Genomic DNA, 18,203 nt, shown 5'->3' with positions numbered 1-18,203 from the left:
AGATTTTCTCTATTATTGTTGGTCTGGCTGTCCTGGAACTCACTGTGTAACCAGGCTGGCCTTGAACTCAAAGAGAGCCACCTTCCTCTCCTGTCCAAGTACTGGGCTTAATGGTATGTACCACAATGCCTGGCTACATGCTGAGTTTTGCTCAATTAAAACAATTTTTTTTGAGGTGGGTTTCATTTTGTTGCCCATGTTGGCCTCATTCATGGGTTAAGCAACCTTCCTGCTGCATTCCTCCAAGTAGTAGCACCACCACTCTCAGCTTGTAACCTTTAAAGCAAATTTTCACCTTGTCCATAAACAATTCAGTTGTTCGTCACAGTGTTAGCTGTAGCATTGGACAGATCGTTAGCCTCAGATTGCACCATATGGCTGGCTGCTAATGCTGCTGTATTGTTTTCATGTAGGTTATAGATGTAGTTAATGTAGTTTAGCCTTAGGAATTTAGTTGATATATTCATTAGATTGGATCAAAGCTGAGCTGTGATTGAGGGTTTCCTCATTTGCCCAATCTTTTGATTCATTTATTAATTGTATGTGTGCATGCATGCATGGCCCATGATTGGAGGACAGTCTGTGGGAGTTGGTTCTCTCCTTCCACCATGTAGGTCCTAGGGATTGAACTCAGGTAGTCAGGCTTGATTGACAGCAGGCACTTTTCCCACTGTGTTATCTTGCTGGTCCTGGAAATTCTTTACCTATGTAGATTTCATTTTAAACATCTCTCTTTTAGTTTGTATTATGTATATTTGTGTGTATGTGGGGTATGTGCAGACTAGTACAAATGCCTTGGAGGTGATGGGATCCCCTAGAGCCTGGAGTGTCAGGTAAGCTGTGAGCTGCCAACTCAAGGTACTAGGAACCCAACTTGAGTCCTTTGCAAGAGCAGTACATACTCTCGACAGCCGAGCCATCTCCAGCCTCAGACAGATTTACTGAGTGGGGTTCTCGGATAGTAAGCCTGTGGCAGACTTGTTAGAGAGAACCCTGCGTGCTCAACCCAAGGGCGCCGTCAATTCTTGCTGTTATTGTCATACCCACTAGTTTCCTTCCTCTTTCCATGAGTTTATATTAGAGGGATTGCTGGTGCTGTTGTGTTCTTTGGGATACAAAGAGTATGTTGTGTGTGGGGGTGTGTATCTGTGCGTGTGCCTGTATGCTTGTGTGCACAGTTGGTAATGTTGATATATATTCTCTCTATCTTTACAGTGGATACGATCAAGTGCGAATTAATTTTTTTCTGGAACTGGAGACATGAGGCTAAAGATATCGCTCTTAAAAGAACCAAAGCATATCCTTTAATATTGCAAACCTCTGCATTGAGCTTGCTACGGCACTGTCAAAGGCTTTCTTCTGCTTATCTGTTATTTATTTTATTCTACTTAATGGCTATTTTTCATTTCTTGAATGGTACTTTATAGACAAATTGTTTTCAAAATATTTAACTCCAGGGGTTCTGACGGCCTCTCCTGGCCTCTGGGGACACCACATACACATACACATGTGGCATACATATACATATACGATAAAAATCAAGTTGAATCCCTAAAAGAAACATTGTTCAGTGGCAGCAGCTGTACTAGGTTCTGAGGTAGTGGCCTGTGGTCCTTTCCTGGACACCATGCTTTGGCTCAGAATATTCCAGTGCCACTACCTTACTTCCTTGTGATGTTGCTGAATATCTCTGTGTTGTCTTTATCTTTTTGCTCGATCTTTTATATTTTGAATTAATTAAAAATCTTGGAATACATCAGAATGATTATGGCACAGTCTCTTTCCTTGGAAAAAGTTTGTTCATATAAGGTAAAAAGATTGTATAAGATCTATGAGAGAGAGCCGGGCGGTGGTGGCGCACGCCTTTAATCCCAGCACTCGGGAGGCAGAGGCAGGCGGATCGCTGTGAGTTCGAGGCCAGCCTGGTCTACAAAGTGAGTCCAGGATGGCCAAGGCTACACAGAGAAACCCTGTCTCGAAAAACAAAAAAAAAAAAAAAAAAAAAAAAAAGATCTATGAGAGAGTAGATAACTTAACCAGGATTGACCTGGTGATTTAGAAATAGAAAGATAGACAAGAATAAGCATCTTATATAAGTGACAAGTGGAAATAGTTTCTTCAGGAACACAATTCTGCTGGGGCAAACAGTTTGTCATGATAGCAGATCTGGGATTTACACTTACTTAGAAATTTTTGGGATAAATCAGAGACTGCAAAGCTAAATTAAATAAAGAATTGGGGGAACCATATTTCATTTATTCTTATGTATCTTCTATGTACAATAAATTGTAACTGAATTATTTTTTACTTCAGTATCAAAAAACTTGTCTTGTTGGAGCGGTGAGATGGTTCAGCGGGTAAAGGTGCCTGATCTGAGTTCAACTTCTGGGGCCTACGTGGCGAAAGGAAAGAACTGACCCCTGCACATTCCTGCAAGATGTCCTCTGACCTCCACCCCCTGACATGGGCATGCGCACACATACACATTAAAAAATATAACTTTAAAACCTAAAACATTGTATTGTTGACTAAACATAAATAAGTAAGGACTGGGAATATAGCTACCATACAGAACTCTGGGTTTGCTCTTAGGACCATACAAATTAAAAAGTAAAAATCAAAATTGGTAACTAAAATGAAAACAGGAGAAATGATATGGTGGTATTTCTGGCTGTTAGACTCCACCTTCCCTAGACTATTAGAATGCACAGTTGAAAGAGACAGTTCACTGTTAAGAGTTCAGTCTTCTTTTAAAAAGTAATGTTTTTAACTTACTAAAATAATATGTTACCAGGCATGGTGGCTCACTCCTTTAATCCCAGCACTTGTGAAACAGGCAGATGAATTTCTGTGATTTTGAGGCCAGCCTGGTCTACATAGTAGGTTCCAGGCCAGCCACAATTACATAGGGAAACCCAGTCTCAAAAAGAGGGAGAGGGTGCTTATTGGTCTTGCAGGGGACCCAGGTCAATTCCCAGCACTCACATGGTGGCTCATACCCCAGTCTTCCTATTTCCTAACATCATTTATTACTTTTTCATTTTTTTATTTATTGTTTTTGAGTGTGTGTGTATCTTTTTTTCCCCCCTAGACCTTAGGACTGAACCCAAGGCCTTGGGCTTGCTAGGCAAGTGCTCTGCCACTGAGATAAATCCCCAATTGGGTGTGTATCTTTAGACTGTACTTAAAAAATACCTTCTATCGCCGGGCATGGTGGCACACGCCTGAAATCCTAGCATTAGGGAGGCAGAGGCAGGCAGATCGCTGTGAGTTCGAGGCCAGCCTGGTCTACAAAAGTGAGTCCAGGACAGCCAAGGCTACACAGAGGAACACTGTCTTCAAAAACCAAAAACCAAAACCAAAACCAACGAAACAACAACAAAAACCCTTCTATCATAAACTTTATTCCCTCTCTGTCAGAAGATAATTTCCTTTATACGGAAAAAAATTGTAAAAGTCACACAATGAAAAAATACACTTAGAAGCGTGAAAACATTTGGCTGTGATATTTTTCCTGATGCACATCTTGAATGACTCCTTAACGCAATACCACATCAAGAATTGGTGAGCTGCGTGGGTTGGACAACAGCGGAGGAACTGTACTCATGCAGTGACGATCACCAGATAGTGAAATGGAACTTGCTGACCAGTGAAACCAGTCTAATAGTCAAGCTGCCTGATGACATCTACCCGATAGACCTCCATTGGTTTCCAAAAAGCTTAGGCATAAAGAAACAGACGCAGGCAGAAAGTTTCGTCCTCTTGAGTTCTGATGGTAAGGTTTCGATGACTGGCCTGTGCGCCTCCTTGTATTGACAGTACAGTACGGCACTGTGATTTGTGCCTGGAGCTGTTTTAAAAATCACCTTTTGATGTGGATACACTGTTGCCTGTACATTGGACTCTTCATCAAATAGAACTAAGGCTTGGGAATACAAATGCATGCTTTAAAATTCAGGTAGTTCAATGAGTAAAGGCACTTGCTGCCAAGTCTGATAACCTGAATTCAGTCCCTAGAACCCGCACTGTGGGAAGGAGAAACTGACTTCGGCAAGATGTCCTCTGACCTCTGTGGTACAGGCCTTGTGATAAGTAAACAAATGTAAAAAAAATTAGATGCATGTCAGTAGTCAGTTCACTATTACCTTCTCTCTAAACCTTCAATATATTTTGGTAATACCAATTCTAATTCAATATCATGGGGTTTATTTTAGTTTTTCTTTTTCTGATACTTGAAAGCAGCAAGGAGCTATGCTTATCAATATATATACTCATTTTAAAAATTCTATAATATATAATCTCAGAATCAATAACAGATACTAAACTACTGTAAAAATTAACCTGTTTGGTATTTAATATTATTTTTCCTTTTAGTTTTGTCTTCCCCTCCTCTTCCTTTCCAACTCTTCTTTGTTTTATCCTTTACCGTCTCTGTCTCCCTCTCCCTCTTCCCCAACTCTCACTGTATGTCCCAGGCTGTCTTTGAACTCACTGTGTAGCCCAGGCTGTCTTTGAACTCACTGTGTAGCCCAGGCTGTCTTTGAACTCACTGTGTAGCCCAGGCTGTCCTTGAACTCACTGTGTAGCCCAGACTGTTCTGGAATCACTATCCTTCTGCCTCTTACGTGCTGCCATTACAGGCGTGTCCCAGTCTATGGAAATTTCTATGGCATTTGTGATCTTTAAAATGTGTTTCACATCTTTAAAATGTATATAACTATTTTCTCGTTTGTAATTTCAATTATTTTTAAAACTTTTATTTAGTAAGAGGTTACTTTTATTATTCAGGGCTTAAATATATTTTTAAGTTCTTTTTTCTTACTAAATGAAATATCCTATATGTAAATGTCTATCATGCCACATTTTTTAATCTTTTTTGTTAGACTTGTGTTCCTTAAGATTGAGACTAATGAAAAAAAAAGATTAAGAATAATGACATTTTTTTGTTCTTATGCCTCTAGTGCCTAATAACTATCAGTCCATTAATGCTAATTAATCTAGTAGTAGGAAGTCAAAGCTAGACTCTCACACGTCATTTCTTTTAGGTAAGTTTCATCTGATTTCCAAGTTAGGAAGAGTGGAGAAAAGTGTGGAAGCTCACTGTGGGGCTGTGCTCGCAGGGAGGTGGAATTATGAGGGGACCGCGCTAGTTACAGGTAAGAGCTCTGCAAATTTGTCTCCCTTTCTGTGTTGTGATCAAAACCAGGCTCCTTCACACGCTAGGCAGGTGATCTGCCACTGATCAATATCCTCACCCCCAAATCACATTTTAAATGAATATGTACAGAAAAGTATAAAGAGAAATTGTTTTCATTGTTGTAGTTTAATTTCTGTGCTGCGGTAAAATATTGTGACCGAAGCTAGTCTCTGGGCTGTAGTCCATTATTGTGGGGAAATCAGTACATTGCATCTACAAGCAAGAGCAGAGAGAGAGTAAACACGTATGCAGAGTTAAGTGCTGCTGTCCCTCCGTCTCTCAGCATCAAGGTGACCCCCAGGGACATGCCCCCAGCCGTCTGGTCTAGTCTCAACTGAGATTCTCTTCCCAGGTGGTTCTAGATGTGGCACACTGACTCCCCACCCCCACCTCCCGAGACAGGGTTTCACTGCGTGGCCTTGGCAGTCCTAGACTTGCTTTGTAGACTGGGCTGTCCTCGAACTCACAGAGATCTGCCTGCCTCTGTCTCCTGAGTGCTAGAATTAAAGATGTGCACCACCACTACCCCGCTGGCAAGTTGATATTTAAAACCAACCATCACATTCATTTAGCAGTATCGTATTTCACAATTAGTAGCAAATAATTATCACAGAACCAATCTACACTGCTGTGTAAATAGTATCATTCAGAATATTTTATTTTTTCTTTATTTCCTACCGTGAGACAGAGTCTTGATATGTAGTACAGGCTGGCTTGGTATTCATTTTGTAAGTAAATTTGTTCGCATTAGCAATCCTCCTGCCTCAGCCTTGTCAATGCTGGGGCTGCAGGAGAGCACCACTATGTCCATTTCTTATTTTTAAATTTTTTTTGTTTTTTGTTTTTTGAGACAGAGTTTGTCTGGGTAACCCTAGCTGTCCTGGACTGTAGACCAGTCTGGCCTTGAACTCACAGCGATCCTTCTGCCTCTGCCTCCCAAATGCTGGGATTAAAGGTGTGCACCACCACAACTGGCTCCACTATGTCCATTTCTTTCTTCCTTTTTGAGCTAAGATGGTCACAGTGGATTTAATTATTTCAGCTATTTCTCTTCCTACTCCCTGGTGTTCAACTGCAGCAGGTATTTTTTGTTTTTCAAGACAGGGTTTCTCTGTGTAGCCTTGGCTGTCCTGGACTCGCTTTGTAGACCAGGCTGGCCTCCAACTCACAGTGATCCACCTGCCTCTGCCTCCCGAGTGCTGGGATTAAAGGCGTGCGCCGCCACACCAAACACTGCAGCAGGTATTATACGAGAACACTTTCCTTAGAGTGTAAGTGGAGATCACAGTGACAGTGGAAGTGCTAGCTGGGTAACATATACCTTAGTTTTCTAAGTTTGAAAGAAAAAATTTTGGCTATGGAAATTAGGTTATGTTGATGAAAGCTTTTTTCATATAATTTATATTTAGATTTAAAGTTAAACCATGCTGTTACACTTAGAATAAACTGTATCTGAATTTTAAACATTTAGATGTTTACTTATATATGTAAGTGTGAACTTAAGGCTATTTTCTACATTATCTTTCTTTTTTCTGCACAGTTGGAGAAGATGGACAAGTGAAAATCTGGTCAAAGATGGGGATGCTTCGGTCAACGCTGGCGCAGCAAGGTAGGCCAGCTGCCTCTAGTCCTCAGCCTGTACAACACGGGCCTCAGCATTCCCTCTTATAAACTATCTGTTAACAGTGCTGGAGAGATGGCGCAGCAAGGTAGGCCAGCTGCCTCTAGTCCTCAGCCTGCACAACACGGACTTCAGCATTCCCTCTTATAAGTTACCTGTTAACAGTGCTGGAGAGATGGTTCCGAAGTTAAGAGCACTTAGTGCTCTTGCAGAGGACCTGGGTTCAATTCTCAGCACCCACAGGGCAGCTCACAACAGTCTGTAACTTCAATTCCAGGGGATCAGACACCTCTTCTCACCAGACACAAAATAGTGCACATATATACATGCAGGCAAACCAGTCAGACACGTAAAATAAATAAATCTAAAACAGTAAATGAAGATTTTCTTTTAAAAAATCTATTACAGTGGTTGAGATTGACTTTGGTCACATTTAAAACCAAATTTTCTTCTATTTGTACCTAAGAACATTTTAAAAAAAGACTTATTTATTTTATTTATGTGAAGGTTTTACATGCATGTTTGTGCACCATGTGAATGCCTGGTACTTGGGGAGGTCAGAACAGGGCAAGGTTATCAGATACCCTGGAAATGGAGTTACAGGTGCTTATGAGCTGCCATGTTGGTGCTGGGACTTGAACCTGGGTCTTCTGCAGTAGCAGCAAATGCTCATAATGATTGAATCATCTCTTCAGCCCCTATTTTATTATTATTATTACATTTATTTATTCATTTATTTGTGGGTTCTCATGCCTGTACCCATCAAGGTGTTTATGTGGAGGTTACAGGTCAACTTATGGCAATAGGTTTTCTCATTCTGCCATGTGGACTCCATAGATGGAACTCAGGTCACAAGCTTGGTGGCAAGTATCTTTTACTGCTGCGTTACCTCACTGGCCCTGTACACTTTTTTATTTTCCATGATGTCTGATGATACTACCATGGTATTATTATTTAAATTAAGATATAGTTAAAAAGGTAGGTGTGGTGCACACTTTTAATCCCAGCACTCGGGAGGCAGAGGCAGGTGGATTGCTGTGAGTTCAAGGCCAGCCTGGTCTACAAAGTGAGTCCAGAACAGCCAAGGCTACACAGAGAAACCCTGTCTTGACAAACAAAACAAAACAAACAGCTAGGTGTGGTATGGTGGGCACTTTTAATGCCAAAACTCTGGAGGCAGAAAAAAGTGGATCTCTGTGAGTTCAAGGGCAGCCTGCTCTACATAATGAATTCTTTTTTTTTTTTTTTAAAGATTTATTTATTTATTATTATACAGTGTTTTACCTGTGTGTATATCTGCAGGCCAGAAGGGAGCATCAGATGACATTGAAGATGGTTGTGAGGCACCATGTGGTTGCTAAGAATTGAACTCAGGACCTCTGGAAGAGCGGAGAGTACTCTGAACCTCTGAGCCATCTCTCCAGCTCTACATAGTGAATTCTACATTATTGACCAACATTCTTTTTCTTATATTTGTGAATCTGTATAAAGGCAATTATAGGCTGAATATTCTTTTTAACTTATTGTGAAATATTTAGAGTGTCTTGCATATAAAGTAGGTCTGGGTATGTAGTTAAGACAGTCTCTCTGGGCATGGTGCTGCATGCCTGTGATCCTGAGACTTAAGACACAAAGACAGGAGGATTGTGGATTTCAGGCTCTCTTGGAATATATAGCAAGACCTTGCCTCAAAAACAGCTCATTGGTGGAATACTTACATAGCATGCAGAAGGCCCTAGGATCAGTCCTTGGTACTGATAGGAAAGAAAGAAAGAAGAAAGAATAGAAGAATTAATGAACAAAAGAAAGAAAAATGAAAGTGAAACCATGTAAGAGATGATACCAAACACTACTTCTCCATTTAAAAGTCAGATTAGCCAGGCATAGTGGAGCATGCTTGTAGCTCCAGGACTTGGAGCTTGAGGCATGAGGAATGCCCACCAGGTTGAGGCTTGTTCTCCATAGCCAGTTCTGTCTAGCCTGGCTATATTGTCTCAAAACAGCAAGTCCCAAGAGTTTGATAATATTAGCCGTGACAGCCGGGCGTGGTGGCGCACGCCTTTAATCCCAGCACTTGGGAGGCAAAGGCAGGCGGATTGCTGTGAGTTCAAGGCCAGCCTGGTCTACAAAGTGAGTCCAGGATGGCCAAGGCTACACAGAGAAACCCTGTCTCGAAAAACTAAAAAAAACAAAAAAAAAAATTAGCCGTGACGAGTGAGGTTTGGTTACTGACAGCTTTTAAAGGAGCATCTCAGTGTTCTTTGTGAGGAGAGCAGTGGCAGTAAGTCAATATGGTGTCCATTCCTGCTGGGGCTTAAATTACATGTAAGTTCTTATAGGTTAAATGTTCTAGAACTCAAAGCAATCTTGTGTTTACCTAAACATGTATGAGCTGATTTATAGACAGTCTAAGAGTAATTTGGATTTGATCTATTTTTATATCAAATTTCTAGACCCTGCAAAGGAAGCCCACTTGAGACATTAGCTTTTTGATTTGAGACATTAGCACCAGTATTGTTTTTTAAATTACATGTATTATCTATAGGCCTGGCTAGCAATCAGTCAAGACACAGACACTTGTTATATTTTAAAATAGCCTTAGTTAACCTGGGGCAGGGCAGATATCAATCCTCTAAACTACTTTCCATAGTAGGGCCTCAGGCATGGGATCCCTGTCTCAATCGCATGCCATCTGTTTTTAATAACCTTTATCAAGCTAGGTGTGGTATGGTGGGCACCTTTATCCCATCCATAATCCCAAATACTTGTTAATGTTCTTCATCTGGGCTGGATTCTCCATCCACACTGTGGGCCATGTGTTTCCCCTCCAGCTAACCCATGGCAGCCTTTCTTTTTTCCTTTCAGGTCTCTCTCTTTTTCCTTGTGGTGGTCTTTCTTCTTCCCAGAATTTCTTTCTCTTAGCCCCACCTGCCCTGTCCTGCCCAGGTGGGAATGGCTTTTTATTAAGCAAAAGTTGGGTCACAGAGACAGCAAGCTGTAATTAGCATCAAAATACATCAGACCATCCTCCAACACACCAGCCCTCAAGAAGTCTAGATTTACAACTGCCCTCAAAATCAGCAGTCTCTAGCTCACTTTATAAATCATCAGGAACTGTTCCTTCTGGAATAGGTCATTAAGACAAGTTAACTTCTCTAACGACTTTTCCAGAGATGAAACAGGAAACGTGTGCCTTGTTAGAAAAGTAAACCAGCAATTAAAAACTCAAGAATTAAGTGCACAGTTCTGTAGTATTAATTTTTAAGAAGCAGATTATTCAATTGAAATATTGACAGGATAACTTAAATAGGAAAATATAACAATATTATTTATCAATTTTATAGTTGAATGAGAATAAGATTAAATAAGGCAAAGATGATTAGTAGTTTTGAACTATTCCTTATTTTACAAAGAAATGTTTTAAATTAGTAATGATATATTCATTAATATTCTAAGTAGCAATAATTTCCTTGGTATAAAAATGACTTTGAGAGCCAAACAGTGACAGCACTTGGGAGGCAGAGACAGGTAGGTCTCTGACATTGAGGCTGGCCTGCTCTTCCGAGCAAGTTCCAGGGCAGCCAAGGCTACACAGAGAAACCCTGTTGTAGGAAGCAGGAGGGGGATACAGCCAGGGGGAACGACATGGACTTGAAAGTGTTAATCATTTTTGCCTAAAATTTGGAATTTTATGGACAGTGTTCAAAGTACCCTTGTCATTTTGTCTACACGTTTATATTAATTACACTTCTCTTTCTTTTTGAAAAGTTTATTCTCTGGCGAGTGTGTGTGTGTGTGTGTGTGTGTGTGTGTTTTATTCTCTGGCATCTGTCTATCCTCTATCTATCTATCTTTCTTTCTTTCTTTCTATCAATCTGTCTGTCTGTCTAGCTATCTATCAATCTATGTGTCTATCGTAGTCATATATGTGTGTAGAAGGATGCGTGCCATGGCACACGTGTGGAGGTCAGAGTGTAACAGGCCTCCAGACCTTAGCACAACGGATGTCATAGAAGCACCTTTCAGTCCTTGTAACCTAGTATGTAGGCTTCAACCCCTGCCAAAACAGGAACAAAGGCTAAGCCAGTGATTCCAGAAAGGTCTCCAAATGGAAAGTCCCCAAATGTATTAACCGGGCTTTTTGGCTTCTGTAGTTCCACTTCTTGCTGACAAAAATGTAACAACCAGGATGTGGTTTTTTTGCATAATAGACAGAGAGGATTGTGGGGCTTGGGCTGCCTGATTTGGGCAAGCTTCCCTGTGCAGTCACTAGCCGGCAGCAAAGATTTTCTCTTTGGTTTTAGGAGTGCCGAAGTGGCAGACTCTGGTGTGCTTCCCTCACAACAAGAGGACAACTTACAGAAGTAGACTCTTCCCTTCCAGCATATGTGTCCTAGGGATCAAATTAAAGTCATCATGCTTGGCAGTATGTGCTTTCATCTGCTGAGCTATCTTGATGGCCTTTACATTTATTTGTTGATAAGACAAATTAGTTCCTGAGTTAACTTTTATTTTATTTTTTTCCTTTTCTTGAGACAGGGTCTCTCTAGCCTTGGTTGTCCTTGAACTCACATAGATCCTCCTGACTCTGACCCTGGAATGTAGAAACTAAAACTTTATGCCACCATAGCTGGTCCTGTATTCATTTGTTGACTGTTAGAGCTTTTATTTTGTGTATATGAACACTCTAGCTACATGTACACCTGCACACCAGAAGAGGGCATCGGATCACATTATAGATGGTTGTGAGCCACCATGTGGTTGCCGGGAATTGAATTCAGGACCTCTGGAAGAATAGAGCCATCTCTTCAGCCATGAGTGTTAGAGCTTTTACCTAGAAAATTCATGACCATTAGGTTTTTACATAGAAAATGATAGTCATAGCTCTTTCTGAATGTTAAAGATGAATCTCACCCTGAGTGGGACAAGTGTGAAAGGATTCTTATGGTGCCCACAAGGAGTTATCATCCTCTGAGAAAATTATGTAAGTTGTAAATAATTATGATTAGGCCCTGTCTGGGTTACAGTGTATATTTTGACTATTAATTGAATATGTAAGTATATTTCTTCCTATTTTCAAACAGAAGTGGAATAATAAAAGATGGAGCTGTATATGGTGAAATTAGTGAAGAAAATGTCACGAGCTATGCTCCAAAGCAGAATGCACAGTGCTGTAAGCACCGCTGGAGCGATGGAGACAGAGGTGCCGTGGTGTCTTATAGGGAGAGAAAGTATTTATTGGAAAGGCCTTTAACAACTAGTGTAGCATTTTTTTTTTAACTGGGTTTTTGAAAGGTGGTGAAATTAGGGTTGGAGATAGCCATATTGTTGTGGTAGTAGATTTGGTATTGGAAGAAGTTTATATGACCAGAGGCAGAAGAGGAGGAGGCAAAAAGTCAGGCCAGTGTGTGGGCAATAGTTCTGCCAGAAATGCCCAAGTGCTGACAGCACAGGACGCTGAATGAAGGGGTTTCGAGTTTACTCTGTAATTTTCCAAAACCTTAAAACAGAAGTGAGCTGACCAAGGTTGTACAAGACTGAATCTCAGCACTTGGAGTTGGGTGCAGTAGAAACAGGAGGAACAGAAGATCAAGGTCATATTTTGCTACATAGCCAGTTAAAGGCCAGCTCGCCTATAGGAGGCTGTAGTATTTCAAAACCAAACAACATTGCAACATCACTTCCAAAAAACCAAAACAACCAACCAAACAGTTAAAGGGAGCCCACCGGAGAAGACGACTCAGACACAGGCTGTAGATACAGTCTTTATCCGGCAAGGGCTGACTTTAACCTGTAAGCCTCACTTGCCCAAGGACAGATAAGTTCCTGGAATGCAGGGGCCTCATGTAAGATAATAAGTGACCTGTTTTCACACTAGGTGGGAGATAAGTGGGCAGGAAGTACTTCAGGATGTATGCTTGCCCCCAATTGGGCGAAGGTGGAAAGTGGTAGCTGTGACTGACCTAATTCAATGCCATTTCTCTGGGAATCCTTGGTGTGGACATGGCCAGTGTCCATCTTCCTGGCCAGTATTAAATAAAGCTTGTTTCAGTTGGACAGTCGTGGATTTGGTCTTTTGCCTCGAAAATTTCAGGTTTAGCAATTCCAGCTGGCTGGGACTGTACTCAGATATTAGGGACCCAAGTGCGGTGCTGAGCACTTAAAGTGAGGGACTTTTAAAGACAAACACCCTCTTAATCTTGCATGGCAGCGGGAGGTTTTGCCTCAAGCAGGCAGTTTAACAGAAGGTAAGATAAATTAGTTGGGGCATCTTGACCTTGGGTTCCTAGAATAGAGTTAGGTAATTTTCCTTAGGTTTTCAGGTCAAGGAGATCAAATTCTAGTAAAACCTAAAATGGCTTCAGCAATAATGTGAGAGAGAGGATCCTCTGCATTTTCTTGCCCTGTAACAAAACAAAACACCAGAAAACACAGAGTAGGAGGGTAAGAGAAAATGGCTCTCTCTTTTTAGGAGCTTCCCCTAATTCCTGTGACCGGCAGGGTAAATTAGAGGAGGTTAGGATTTAAAGAGGAAAGCTAGTGAGGGGTTGTTTCTGAAAGGTCCTTTGTTATGGAGACAAGGATTTAATTAAGAGGAAGCATTGATCAGGGAATTGGGGGAGAGTGGAGACTAGTTCTCGGGGGGGGGGGGGGGGGGGGGGGGGGGGGCAGCTGCTGGGATGGCTGCCCTGGGAGAGAGAGGGCCAGAGGAATAAGGTGGAGCAACGGTGCTTTTGTAATCTTAGTTTGCAGGTGTTTTGGGGGCAAATGGGAATGTGTTGAAGATCAGAAGTAAAGGCTAAAAGTTAACGTGGCGGTAGTTCATAAGGTCAGAGAAGATGGAAAAGTTATTGGGAAATTGGGAGGTGGCTGCGGGTCGACACTGTGGAAACAAATCTTCTAAGTTTTGTTTTGTTTCCTGACCCAGTGGCATACATAAGCAAGTTATTTTTTTGGAATGAGTCCCACTTGGTCGTCTATAGTTAGTACCTATCTTTTGCAAATAGATTGAAGGAAAAGTTATTATTTTTGGCAGGATCTTGCGCAGTGACCGCAGCCTGTCTGGATGCGCTGTGGGGCAGTCCTGCTTCATCCTCCCTGTACTGGGATCACAGGTGTGGGCCAGGAGCGCCCGCTGGAGAATGAACTCAGGGTGCGTACCACTGTCAACAAGAAAGGACCCAAAGGCTGGTTAGCGCATCACAGAGCCATCGCTAGTAGGACCCAAAGGCTGATTAGCGCGTCACAGAGCCATCGCTAGTAGGGCCGCTGACACACACTGTTTATCTAGTGTAGACTTCCTTCTGAGTTTTTCCATCCACTCTATAGATCCATGTTAAAATCTAACCACTGCCTCATGTTACTGAGCATTTTGTTTCTAATACATCCTTTACTAACAGAAAAACAACATTTCAGGGGATACTGTTATGGCATGAATGTAAAAAACATGGTACATTTGACCAGGTACTTCCTTAAAACAATCGAAATACACTTTTCTCAACTCCTCTGTGGTTTAAAATGCTTTCAACGGGTTGAAAGAATTTAGATAATTTGTTTTACAGAGAGATAAGGGTCTGACATTTAGCACAGCCCCAGGTGCAGTGTGGTTTCTTAAAAAATGTCAAAAAGATCACATGACTTTAGTGTACCAAGTCAGAAAAACAAGATCTTCTTGAGACTTTTAACTGAAATGGAGCATAAATAAAAATTTCCTATATAAAAAGCCACAAATTATTATAATGATTGTGTTTCTATTTTTTGTTAATAGCATCTTGTTACATAATTTACTAAATTCTTTAAAATAACTCAATCTGGAGCCCAGATGTATTATTTTTCTTTGCAAAATTGAGGTCCAGCTGTGGGCACCGTGAGTGCGTTACTTGTGTGCTTGTTTCAGAGACAGCACCCTGATGTATAGAACCCTGCCTGACCTTGGACTTGAACTGTCCTTTGGCCACAGCCTCTCAAGTGCATGGATCACACACATGCACTACCATGCCTGGCTAAGTCACGCTTTGGTATGTATGTTTTTAACACCAGTTTAAATAGTATGAACTTGTCTCAAATGCAAATTATAAATCACTTTCTCTGTGAAACTGTTCGTCTATCTGAATAAATGCTCTTCATCCAAAGCCCCTACCTCAGAAGTTCCTTAATATCTGAGGAAAAGAATACAGTTCCAACACTTGTTTGTAACAGAGAAACTACTTGTTTCACTTTTTAAGCTTACTCTGTTTTATTCTATAAATCTTGTTTCTGAAACAATATTATTATTTTAAAAACTGTATTGGCAGGAAATAAATCGTCTCCTGTCCTCAGGTGTAGATAGGTATTTTGAAGGAAGGCTTGTAAACAAGGACCCAGTGACAACAGTCACCTTAAGAGGGCCTCAATTCAAATGCTAAGTTGAGGAGAATGAAAACATCCCTGGTCCTCATCCTACACCCCAGCTGCCTTTGACCACAACTAAAGGCTTAAAGTCACATCCTGTGTAACTAAATGGAAGCTGTACTTACAGAATGATTTCCTTAGGGTAGATGTTTATTATAGGTTACTCTATATCTCAGCGAAGTACACTTTTACTAAGTGTAGTGGATACTTGATAATTTATAAATTAAAATATACTAATTTCCCTTTTGTTTAAAAATACAACTATAGTAATAGAAATTCAAAAGCATATACTAGTTTATTATAGTTCTAACTACATTCTTGTTTTAATTTAAACTTCTTGAGAATTTTATACATGCGTATACTGTATTTACATTATTTCTTCCCAGCTCCTTCTACCCTCTCCTACTCCTCCTATGTTCCCAGCTCCCTTGAAATCATGACCTATTCTATAATTAGCCTTAGTTTTGTTTTGTTTGAAATAGGGTCTCATTGTGTACCATTGGCTGGCATTCAACTCTATATGTAGATCAAGCTGGCCTTGAACAAAGATCTGCCTACCTCTAACTCCAGAGTGCTGGGACCACCACCATTCCTGACACTGTTGTTGTTGTGTGTATACAAAACCTACTGTTTTTGTTGTGTGTGTACACAATCTACTGAGTACATTTAGTATTGCCGTTATGCACACGGGCTGATCACTGGAGATTGCATAACCTATGGGGGGGGGGGCCTTGTCCTGCCGAAAATGCGTTTTTCCTGTCAGCAGCCATTGACTGCTTTGCAGCTCCTAGGCTAGGGGTGGAGCATGATGAAGGTTTCCCCATCCACATTGGCATGCTGACTGTATGGTTGTTATGCAGGTTTAGGCAACCATATTGTTGTCTAGAAAACACTGTCTTCCATCAGGTGTCCTGATCCTCAGGCTCTTAACAGTCTTCCGACCTCCTCTTCATTTGTTTCTCTTAGCTGTTCATTGTCCTAGTTAGGATTACTACTGCTATGATGAAACACCATGACCAAAAGCAAGTTGGGGAGGAGAGGGGTTATTTGGCTTACACTTCCACAGCTCTGTTTATCATCAAAGGAAGTCAGGAGAGGAACTGAAGCACTGTGGGAATCTGGGGTCAGGAGCGGATGCAGAGGCCATGGAGGGGTGCTGCTTACTGGCTTGCTTAGCCTGCTTTCTTAAAGAATCCAGGACCAGCAGCCCAGGGATGGCATCAGCCACAATGGTCTGGGCCCTCCCTCATTAATCACTAATTAAGAAAATGCCCCACAAGCTTGCTACAGCCCATCTCACGGACGCATTTTCTCAGTTGAGCCTCCCTCCTTCCTGAGGACTCTAGCTTGTATTAAGATGGCATAAAACTAACCACCATAGGTGTAGTGTGGGGTTGCGCTGTAGATGTTCCAGCTGGGGCCTGGCACCCCATGCTTCTTTATTCTCTGCATTTGACCATCTGTGCATCTCTGTAGTAGCTTTCATCTGCTGCAAAAAGAAGCTTCTTTGATGAGGGGTGAGAGCTACAGTTATCTGCTGGCACTGCTAACTACCTCCCTTCTAACTATACGCTCCTGGCTGTTCGCTCCCTTCCAGTCCTTACTGAGAACTACATTTGAAGTTTCTGAAGTTTGGGTTTACTTTTTCTAGGGAGTTTATTAGAGTTGAAGATTTTTTTTTTTTTTTTTTTTTTGAGGTGAGGGGCTCACTCTTAGCCTAGCCTGGCTTAGGCTACATTGCTAGTGCTGTGTAGTCCAGGCTAGCTACAGTCCTGCTGTGACTCCCCTGCCTCAGCCTCCTGAGTGCTAGATTATAGGCATGAGCCTAGCCAGCCTGCCTAGGGATTTATTTCTGAACCCCAAGCCAGCTCCCGGCTACTCTTAGAGAATATTCTTCTTAAGTGCAGGAGGAGGAGGAGGAACGCCCTTTGAGTTTTGATTATCTCATTGGGCCTAGTTTCATGGGTTGCTGCAATATGGAAAAAGCCCAGTTGATGTTGACTAAAGCCTTTATAACATTAAATTAAATGTAAACTGCCGGCATCCTGAAGAGCTTGTATGGATGAGGTGTAAACTAGACTATCCAACCTCTATAAGCCACTGAGACCTGCTCACTCTGCACTTATTTGGGGAATGTACACAAAACAAATAGTGCATTTGTCTTAGTGAACTTCACTCCCACATGCTGAATTTTCTCTCTAAATAAGTACTTAATTAAATCTTATTGATTGTCCAAGAATTATCAAATTCAGATTTTATTTTCCTGGAAATTTAAATTTCTTGCATATTCTTTCATTTATTTCTTCATAAAAGCCAACTGCTGTAACAATCTGACCCTAAACAGTTTTCTTTTTTTTTTTTAAACAAAGATTTATTTATTTATTATTTATTACAATATTCTGCCTGCATGTGTGCCTGCACACCAGAAGAGGGCACCAGATCTCATTATAGATGGTTGTGATCCACAATGTGGTTACTGGGAATTGAACTCATGACCTTTGGAAGAGCAGATAGTGCTCTTAACCTCTGAGCCATCACTCCAGCCCCAACAGTTTTCAAATGCTTGGTTTTATAATTAAATGTGTTAATCTTTTATAGATTATATAACTTTGATCTTTTTTCTAATGAACAGGTAGCTAGGCTAAGGCAAGGGGATTATTACTATATAACCAATGTTTTCAATAATATATATATATTATTGAAAAAATAAATAGTTTAAAGGCAAAGCCTTGCTGTGTAACCAACACTGACCTATCACTCACTGTGGTCCAACATAGCCTCCACCTTGTTATCTTCCTGTCCAGCCTCTGAGTGCTGAGATTATAGGTACATACTACTTATTTGGTTATTATACTCCTGTCACATAGTCTAGAGGATAATAGGCAGCCCAGGGAGGGATCAAATTGAGAAGTACTGTCCTTGCCAAGCTTGGTGACGCATACACACTATAATCCCGGCACTTGGGTGCACTGCAGGAGGACCAGGAGTTTTAGG

General features: G+C 41.2%; 1 protein-coding gene across 1 annotated transcript in view; it reads left to right on the top strand.

Annotated features, from left to right (window-relative positions):
* Ift80 (intraflagellar transport 80) overlaps nt 1–18,203 on the top strand; it is an 80,134-nt gene continuing 61,931 nt past the window's right edge. Inside the window, exons 1-5 of the mRNA XM_051157288.1 lie at nt 1–113; nt 1,216–1,299; nt 3,556–3,780; nt 5,051–5,156; nt 6,738–6,806. Of these exons, the coding sequence (XP_051013245.1) occupies nt 1,261–1,299; nt 3,556–3,780; nt 5,051–5,156; nt 6,738–6,806 (439 nt within the window). The 5' untranslated portion in view covers nt 1–113; nt 1,216–1,260. The remainder of the gene's footprint in view (nt 114–1,215; nt 1,300–3,555; nt 3,781–5,050; nt 5,157–6,737; nt 6,807–18,203) is intronic.

Source organism: Acomys russatus, chromosome 15 (genome assembly GCF_903995435.1).
Source record: "Acomys russatus chromosome 15, mAcoRus1.1, whole genome shotgun sequence".
Taxonomy (NCBI): domain Eukaryota; kingdom Metazoa; phylum Chordata; class Mammalia; order Rodentia; family Muridae; genus Acomys; species Acomys russatus.
This window is presented reverse-complemented; position numbering and strand designations above follow the sequence as displayed.